Below are 10164 nucleotides of genomic sequence, written 5' to 3' on the forward strand. Positions count from 1 at the left end.
CATGTGGTCGATCGTTGATTAATGATTTGTGACATGGCGGCAGCTTGTCTTGTGCTTGTGGTCAGTTCGAAACTTCCACACGATCGAACCTGCTAGCTAGCTGTGACAATCAGAAATAGTGAATCATTATTGATTGGGTCTTGATTCAATGAATGTTGTAGACCATTCATCATGTTCATAGTGATGGTACGGTACGATCGAGTCTCGTGGAGTACATGTCAGCTGTTGACTTCAGTGATCGAGAAGATTGCAAACTGTTCTTGAAGAAACCCACGCACATGCAGCTTCACTGCCTTTCCCCAGAAGCTTCCTCAAAAACACTAGCAGGGAAGAAGGCTCCGACTACAGTACTGAAGTTATGTAGACGAATAGACCTACCAGTTTCAGTACACATATCGCGTAGCTACGGTACGGTATTCGTGCATCTACTGAGTGCACCACAAACTTGCGATCTGTTCCGGTGAACAACTGAGCAGGAACAGGCTTTTCAAGCCGATCAGCTTTCAAAGTGAAATTTTGATTTTTTTGATATTTGGAATCATGAAGCGACGAGGTAGTCGCCTCGACATCAACGACCTCGGCATCACGCCGTACATGTCACCTGCAAAGAAACGTTGTCCATCACCGAGCGAGCCGCTGTCTGTTCAACACAAATCGTGGAGGCCATCCCATTTGGCATCCTATTTGAGGCGTCACGGAATTGACAATGACGTTGCCTCCAAATTTGAAGGTATGGCTATTCAATGAATACATGTATGCACGAGCACTGCTTCTAAAGCGAAGTAAACTTGTCCTCAAATCTGGATTTGTTTGTAATTCCAGATTAGGGTCACGATTACAAGTGGTGTAAGTTAGTTAGTTATCAAGCAATGGTCCATTCCGAAAACAGATATCGAATGCATTTCGAATTCATTAGTTTGGGTTGAGGGATTTGTAATTTCAAAATATGAATATTTAATTTGAAATTTGTCTCAGACTATTCTGCATGTACCAGATCTCGTCTTTAGCAGGACTCACAATATTACTTTCTGGGGCGCGATGTGCGGCACTTTCGACAAGGTGATGCATGTCGAGTGCTGTCGCATACGTCGACTAAAGTTCAACTTTTGCAATGTACAACATAATAATTATGTTATACATTGCAAAAGTTGAACTTTATTTTTATTTTATTATTATAACGCACATCAACGGAGTATACCGTCAACCGGATAATCGAACACACATACTGTATGTACCGTATTATCTCTAATATAAGCACAGTCTCCAATAATAGCACGTCTCCAATAATAGAACACCTTGGGGCGGCATTCAAAAAATAAAGTGCTCAGTCTCCATTATAAGCACACTGTGTAAATTCACTATCTGTACCGGCGAAAAAAACCCTGAAATGTGTGTGTCATACATGAATTTGGCATGGCAACATGCCTCTGAAATGAGGTTGAAATAATAATGGAACGGTCTCCAATAAAGGAACGTCTCCATTAATAGCACGGGGCGGAGGTACATTGAAAAAATAAAGGACCGTGCTTATATTAGAGATAATACGGTATGCATGACATATGCTGTAAATCGGTAACCAATGATTTTCTCCCAGATGGCGAGGGATCCGGATAAAAGAGGACCGGATAAGCGAGGTCTGACTGTAGTTTCCATTCCAAGGGGATTCTCCCTGGGGTTCATGTGTATGCATGCCACGTAGAGACGTCACAGAAACCAAACAACTTGCGAATCGCATGTCGTGGTAACAGCTTTTGCAAGTGTCGCATGCTGAAAATCACAGAAAGTGATCATGTGCATCATGCTAACTTACTAGTACATTTGAATGTCTCCTATCTTGGCGCCGTGGGATCGGCACTCACCGACTTCTGAATTACGAGTGCTGCTTTTACTCTGGAAAACACGGGAAGTTTTAGCTAGTGTAGAGTGCCCCAACGTAGCTGAAAGCCCAGCTGTTCCTTCATGTGCGTATGGAGAAACATTTCCGAATGTGTGTGGTGATGGGCGTGCAGTGGAGCAAATGAGTTGAGCTCAAGTGAACTGGTTTGGTGCGACATTCTGCAACTTGTTTCCCCGTATGTGAAAGAAAAAGTAAACCTCAGGCTTTATCGAGGGGTTTGGATTTCACTGGTTGATATCATAGCTGTACAAAGAAGAGGTTTGTAGCGACTTCGGCGATAGTTGAGGGATTGTGTGTTGCTCCCCATAGCTCTGGTGTCAACAGATAGAGACAGCGTGGTTTGAAAATCAGTATGCGGCGAGTCTGTGTACCCGCCGCTACTGCATGTTGGTGGCAGCATTCACGTGTCACAGGATCAGTGTACGGGTAGCAGTGGTCAATTGTTTTTTACGGGGTAACAGGCTCTTAGGGGCCGTCCGTAAATATCGAACTTTTTTCACCAAATGAATTATTTTAGTTTAGACTCAACCCCTCCCTCCCTCCCCCTCGAGAGGGCCTCAGAATGTAAAAAATGTTGACATACATGCATATACAACAGCCATGTACATGAATCAATGTTTTCTGAAACGAAATTGGTCAACCCCCTCCCACCCCATAACGAAATTATTTCGTTTTGTGAAAAAAGTTCGATATTTATGGACGACCCCTTATACGGGCAAGATAAAGTCTATGGATGTGAAAAAATTATAGAAAAGAAAAGGACCAAGGAATTACAAGTTACGCTATACTGTCCACTAGCACCACCAGTTACTAAACAATCAGTTCATGCGATAACATTGCACGACACTGACCGTCCTTTTCTTTTCTATAAATTTATCCTTAGCTCTCTATCCGAGTCCATTGATGTGAAAACATTAAGAGATAACGCAAAAAGAAAACTTTTCCAGATGGTCTTTTAAGGGCGTGAAGTGTGTCCTTTTTCTGAGTATTATCGCATTCTTGTCTCCATGGAAATTGTTTTCAAAAAGAAAAAAATATTACTTAGCGGTGTTCAATGCTTTCATCCATGTGTCTGTTATTAAACATTGCTTGTTCGTTGTGTGATCCGTGCTGTGTGTGCAGGTGAGCGTGTCAAGGGTGAACACCTGTCGGAGATCAACGATGATATGCTGAAGGAATGGGATGTGTAAGGTGTACTGTGATGGCTGACGCGTCTCTTTGAAAGTTCCTTGTACACTTCAGTACAGTTCACGTGTTTAGTCCTGGTCACACAACAGAGAGACAGACAGACAGACAGGCTGACAGACAAATACACGCGCGCGCACACACACACACACACACACACACACACACACACACACACACACACACACACACACACACACACAATGTACTGGCGGATAGGCGGACCACACAACAGGACCAAAAATAATAATAATAATAATCCACGGTTCGCGTGAGATTCGGCTGAAGGCCGAGTTTTCCGCATCCGCCGGAACACCACCACCCTAACAGGACCAATACTTGACATATTTGCGCTCACATACAGACAGACAGACGGACAAACGGAGAGAGAGAGAGAGAGAGAGAGAGAGAGAGAGAGAGAGAGAGAGAGAGAGAGAGAGAGAGAGAGAGAGAGAGAGAGAGAGAGAGAGAGAGAGAGAGAGAGAGAGAAGGAAACCATTACATCAGCATTACACGTGCCATATCAGCACTTCTCATAAAAGAGGTCGGCGACCAATATCTCACCACGGCCCTTGTAGCGTGGAGGCCGTGGAAGAGAGTTGTGACTCGTGTATGTACAATGTCTATATTCAGTGGTGTCTACACAAAGGATTACAGCCACAGTACCACATGGAGAGAATTCTGCAGTTGATGTGTGTTCTGTAGCATGCACTGTATTCCTTGTGCCTTATTTTGTCCATGGTCAGTTGGCAGGGGTGATTGTTGCACCAGTGCTGTGTACTCTGCGGCTATATTCCCCCTGCTTTTACAGTCTTCAGAGACTGCTATTTCGTGCTTTCTGTTTCTTTGTCTGTTTCTCTGACTGTCTGTCTGTCTCACTCCCTCCCTCACTCCCTCATTCATTCACTCACTATCTCCATAATCTCCCTCTTTCTGCTGGCAGTCCCTTAGGTCAGCGCATTGAGCTCATGAAGATTATTAACAACATCCTCGATGAGACAGTCGACGAGGAAGCACCTCCACGTCTTCCCAAGGTAAGTCTACGATGTACTCGTGCTCCCATGAACACCGGTTACCATGAATTATATGCACATATGCACGTTTACACACAATACAACAATACAATATGCCCATCCGGAGACGATAGCAAGTCCCGAAGGGACCAACAGTGTTCAAGTCACGAGCAGAATCAGGCGTGGCGAGTCAAGTCCTGACGGCGGCGATAACTCTTTCCACAACTGCAAACGAAGTCTAAGGGCATGTTCGATTGGTAGGATCGGGATCCCGATCCACCGGATCCACTGGATTCGCACCCTTTCGATTGGTCGAATCTGGATCCGGATCCTTCGGATTTGGATCCGGTCAACCCACCTCGGGGAGCAGGGTTGACCGGATCCAACGGATCCAAATGTGACCTTTGTGCGTATATGGCGGGTAAAAATCGTTTTTGTACACATTGTGGTACGCACACGTGGATCGAGATAGGCCTTGCTAACTTTTTGTACAACTGGCGCGGTGAGTATGACTTTTTATTACTTCGCCAACATGGCAACAGTCAAGGCCCAAAAAAGTGTCCAGTTGACTCTGCAGGATCCGACGGATCTGAGATCTGGATCCCGATCCCGATCCTTACCAATCGAACATGCCCTAAGGTGACAGGCTCGGTAGGAGGAAATGTGCTGCATGCTGTTTTCCACTCTCTGTGATCCTGGGTGAGGTCGTACGAACCCACCATCTGGCGGTCCTTCATGTCGGACATAGCATTGTGTACATACGCGCACACGCACACACGCACACATGCACACACACACACACACACACACACACACACACACACACACACACACACCACACACACACACACACACACACACACACACACACACACACACACACCTTGGACCTTGGACGCGCTGCCATATTCTGGCTATGCGGACCCCATGGGGGGTTGAGCAGGTTCGGAACAGTAGGGGCGATCACGGGATAGGTCCTGTGGTCTACTGAAACGCCGACTGCAATTGCAAACAATGCAGAAGGAGCTACGGGACACACACACACACACACACACAGAAGGATTGTTTGCCAATGCTGTACTAGTCTGTCTGTAGTAGTAATGGATTCAATTTTTTGGCTTTTATGAGTTTTATCTTCTGAAGCACTATTTACACACTACACTACTTGTACCAAGAGTGTGCAACTCTGCATATGGGGTCTCCGACGGCGAAAACTCACATCACGTGTCTCAGATACTTTCGTACTACGTACAAACGAAGGACAGCGTGCGCGCAATCCGAACATCATGCTGGGAATTTGCATACCCGCAGTGAGTTTCTGTCAGAGAGTGCTTTTTTAATACTTCACTGCTCGCTAAAAACGGGCTGGAAACATACAACTGCGACACTGCACCACGTGATATGAGTTTTCGCCATCGGCGTACCCCACAGAAAGGGTATCAGGAGTTGCACACTCTTGGGGGGTTATATACTCTTGCTTGTACACGGTGTAGTGGGAGGTGCAAGTACTTGTATGTCAGTTCAAGGTACAGTAAAATCTGTCTAAGCTGACCACTCGAGGGACCATACAAATGTGGTCGCCGTGTACAAGTGGTCTCCTTATCCAGGGTCATTGGAATACAGTAGTAATCCTTCATCCCAGTTTCAGTGGTCCTCTAGGACAGGTGATCACCTCATCAGAGGGGTCGCCTTGACAAGTTTACTGCATCGGGGTAGTTGTGTGAACAATCCAGTCAGTATTGACCTACTGCAGAACTGCAGTGCTTACGTCAGAGCACAGCTGTGTTGCATAGATCAGTGTATTATTGCAGTGTATTATTCATGCATTGGTTGCAACATGTAGCACCACCCGCCAAGATCAATCTACTTTTGCTGCCCTATACCCATACACCTTTACAACACTCTCCAGACAGTCTCTGGGCTGCACCAATCACTAAAAGAAAAAAGAGATAATCATTCGAATTTTCCTGAATCCCTGTCGATGTTATACTCAATGTTTGCGTTTATGCTTTGTGTATGTGTGTGTGTGTGTGTGTGTGTGTGTGTGCGTTTTGGGATATTGCCGCTACTGCTGCTGCTACTGCTGCTGCCACCCCTGCTTCTGTCATCGCCATTCTCACTGCTGTTATCGCCTCTGCTGTTGCTGTTTCTGAAAACGCAGGTGTTCAATGATCCTGTTCACGGGCACATTGAGCTGGACTCGTTGCTGATGCGGATCATCGATACGCCACAGTTCCAGAGACTGCGCGACATCAAGCAGTTAGGTCAGAACTGTACCCATGCTGCAGTTGTTCGTTGCGTGGTATCAATTGTGTTTTCAATCTGTTCTCAGGTATATTTCGTGTTAGCCGTTTACCATACTGTGACCAGCTGGATACTGCACTGAATTCTCGTCTCAGGCTTTCGACTATCTGGACTAAGCTGATTGTGTACCCCTTCTCCTCCCCTTTCCCCCCCCCCCCCCTCTCTCTCTCTTTCTCTCTCTATCTCTATCTCCCTCTATCTCTCTCTCACTCTCTCTTTCTCTTTTTCTTTCTCATTCTCGTAGGTGGAACATATTTTGTGTTTCCGGGAGCTAGTCATAACCGATTCGAACACTCTATTGGGTATGTATTCCAGTCCGCTTTCTCGCTAGCTCTCAATGACGTGCTTGTCGTTTCACAATGTCACCACTTTGGGGATTATTGTGGTGTAGTGTACACGCTGTCATATGCTGCAATGCTGGCAACACGTTCTATGCAGTCATGTGCAGCAATGATGCCAACACATTCTTGGCCAGGCTATGCTCTTCGCTAACAGCCATCTTATTAGTTGATGTGGCTACTTCACGTACATTTACAGTGAAGCCTGTCTAAGACGACCGCTCAAGGGACCTGCAAAATGTGGTCTCTGTTGCCAGGTGGTCCCCTTATCCACGGTCGTTTGGCTGCAGATAGTATCACTGGGTCCTGGTTACAGTGGTCTTCTGAGGCAGGTGGTCTTCTGAGGCAGGTGGTCTTCTGAGGCAGGTGGTCACCTTGACAGGTTTTACTGTACATATACGTGCAGCAGTGCGTATACATGTATCCCATGCATCATGTTTTGGTGTTTCATTGGTGTTTTCTCACGTGTAGAGTGTCTCACTTAGCGGGCTGTCTGGTTGGCAAGCTGCGACAGCGGCAGCCATCGTTGAAGATCAATGATGTGGACGTGCTGTGTGTTAAGCTGGCTGGACTCTGCCACGACCTGGGTGAGTGATGGCCAATGGTCTGCTCTACGTTTTCTGGAACTAATTCTTTCCTTCTCGATCTGCGACTCTATATTGTATTTCATCTATCTTTCTTTATACGTTCTGCCTCTCTCTTTCTCTGCCTCTCTCTCTCTCTCTCTCTCTCTCTCTCTCTCTCTCTCTCTCTCTCTCTCTCTCTCTCTCTCTCTCTCTCTCTCTCTCTCTCTCTCTCTCTCTCTCTCTCTCTCTCTCTCTCTCTCTCTCTCTCTCTCTCTCTCTCTCTCTCTCTCTCTCTCTCTCTCTCTCTCTCTCTCTCTCTCTCTCACTCACTCACTCACTCACTCTCACATACACACACACACACACACACACACACACACACACACACACACACACACACACACACACACACACAATCTGATTGTATTGTTGCTGGCTTCTGTTTGTTTGGTGTAGGTCATGGTCCCTTCTCACACATGTTTGATGCTCAGTTCATCCCGATGGTTGATAGCCAGAGTGACTGGCGGGTATGCTACTCTTCTGCTTGTTCATTATGAAACATTCTTATACTAGTATGCAGCTCAGTATGACCTTGTATCCTATGTTCTTCTCATTGCAGTTATCAGCTATTTGATGTTCTGTGGATACATTTGTCTGTTTTCGAGGAGGCTATTAGTCATACAATGCGTCTAGTAATCCTGAAGCCCTGCATATTTTGTCTTGAAGTAGACCATCTTGCCCATTATTGTGGGTGGTCATTGATCGGGGATCAGGGCGCTATCTTCCTGGTTGACAAGCAGAATATGAGACACAAGTCGGATCCTAAGTTAGATCCTATTGTGAATCGGTCAAGTGAGATGCAAGTCGCAGGAAAAGCGTGAGCTCCCACGTAGGGAGCGACACACAATTCTGAAGTTCAATCCTATATCCTTGATGATGCCCTTCTGGGTGAACATTTGGACAACTTACTGTACGTGATGTAGCCAAGGACTGTTTGTGTGTTGCGAGTTGGGTGTACTGAAAAAAGTTCAATCCGCTTTGCTTTATTGCTAGTCGTTGATTTCTGCCACTTGCGTGCTGTTCTGCCTCACGTGTTGTCTCACTATCAGCATGAGGACGCATCTGTGAACATGCTGCGACACATGATCGAAGTCAATGAGCTTCAGCAGGCGTTCTTTGAGCGTGGGATCTCTGAACAGGATGTTATCTTCATCGAGGAGATGATCGCTGGGCCTCAACATGGGCAGGTAGGACTTGATTAGAACTAGGAGTGAAACGATTGAAGATGGAATTATGATTATTCATACCACAATTTGCTGAGGAAAGGCTTCTAAATGTGATAAGGTGTTGCGCTACAGTCGCCCGTGTTGTCTTTCTAGATGCTACGACTCCCTGCTGTACATTAGAGGCATGATTGCCCTTTGTCTGCTACCAAGCAAGTACGATCTAAATTTGGAAACAGCTGGACTGGGTGTGAGATGTACCCCTGATGCCTGGAGCGCTGTCTATCCTGTGTACCCATACTGCTGTGTATGCTGTGTGTTGCTTCGACAACGCTTACGCTTACTCTTGTTTCTACCCAGGACTCGGACCGGGATTGGAAGTATGAGGGCCGTGGCAAGGACAAAAGCTTCTTGTATGAGGTAAGGTCGAGTTTGGACACGGTCACTTTGTCAAATCTCTCGTGATATGGCGGTGACGGCGTCCATTTATTTCTTGCGAGGATTTGTTCGGTGACTACTCAGCCATTCTAAGCTACATCTATGTATCTGGCTCACATTTGTTGTGTGTGTATGTGTGGTGTTCACTCTCGAACTCCCCTTAGTAGTAGCCACTGGCCATACAGACTGTGTTGTATTTGCTTTGGTAACGTCCTGCTCTGGTTTCGGCTGTTCTTCTTCAGATCATTGCCAACAAGCGGACAGGCATTGACGTAGACAAGTGGGATTACTTTGCACGTGATTGCCATCACCTGGGCATAGCCAACATGTTTGATTACCGGTACGTGCTCCTACTTGTCATGTACTTGCAGAATTGTTTTCTGGTTAACTCGGATGGTGAGCCAAATATATTATGGTGAGACAGGAGGACAAAATGCTAAGTTGTCAGGTCGCCGAATGTCTCAGTACTCCTTTGTCAGTTTTGTGCCATTTTGTCGCACTCGTTGACTGTATAAGATCTGGTTACGTTGGTGGACAGTTAGTCATAACTCGTAACATGTTGTCCTTATTTTTCACCATAATTGTTTTCTGGTTGGTCTTTTGACTCTTGCTTCATTGCCGATGCCGTGACTGTGTGTATGTATTAGTTGTTACTGTATATGTCCGTTAGGTTCATGTTTTTTTCTTGTTGTGTCTGTCTGTCTGTGTCCACACATGTGCACGTGTGTGTATGTTTGTGTGCAGGCGGTTCATGCAGTTTGCACGTGTCATTGAAGTTGAGAAAACGCTGCGGATTTGCACTCGTGACAAGGTATGTGTAGGCAGATTACACTCATGCAAGTCTTTGGTAAATATCATATATCCGAAGCTCAGTCTCAACAATCATGCACTTTGTTGTAAGTGTGAGTTGTGCTACGAGTCTATTCTTGTGAAGGTGGCTGCTCCTAGCGGGGAACTAATGCTTCCCGCTGACTTGACTGCCCCACAACTGCCAACCCAGAGCACATGAGGAGCGCGCCAAACTTCCACTCGGCAGCCTGCAGGAAAGCACCACTTTCTGTTCGATAAAACGTTCAGTATCCACTGACGATGTTGTTCAGAACAACGAAACGTCGTAAATATTTTTTATCTTTATTCATCATATATTATGCCACTCTTGGTCTAGAAAGAATACTTTTTTCATAAAACATTCAGTGCCTC

The 10164-nt window shown here is 45.9% G+C and overlaps 1 protein-coding gene across 1 annotated transcript in view; it reads left to right on the forward strand.

Annotated features, from left to right (window-relative positions):
* The first annotated feature begins 1 nt into the window (after position 1).
* Positions 2-10164, forward strand: part of LOC135810250 (deoxynucleoside triphosphate triphosphohydrolase SAMHD1-like) — a 24616-nt gene continuing 14453 nt past the window's right edge. Inside the window, exons 1-11 of the mRNA XM_065323733.1 lie at positions 2-730; positions 3020-3083; positions 4026-4116; positions 6257-6359; positions 6644-6701; positions 7209-7324; positions 7760-7830; positions 8413-8550; positions 8887-8946; positions 9207-9304; positions 9709-9775. Of these exons, the coding sequence (XP_065179805.1) occupies positions 541-730; positions 3020-3083; positions 4026-4116; positions 6257-6359; positions 6644-6701; positions 7209-7324; positions 7760-7830; positions 8413-8550; positions 8887-8946; positions 9207-9304; positions 9709-9775 (1056 nt within the window). The 5' untranslated portion in view covers positions 2-540. The remainder of the gene's footprint in view (positions 731-3019; positions 3084-4025; positions 4117-6256; positions 6360-6643; positions 6702-7208; positions 7325-7759; positions 7831-8412; positions 8551-8886; positions 8947-9206; positions 9305-9708; positions 9776-10164) is intronic.

The sequence above is a fragment of the Sycon ciliatum genome, chromosome 1 (genome assembly GCF_964019385.1).
Source record: "Sycon ciliatum chromosome 1, ocSycCili1.1, whole genome shotgun sequence".
Lineage (NCBI taxonomy): Eukaryota > Metazoa > Porifera > Calcarea > Leucosolenida > Sycettidae > Sycon > Sycon ciliatum.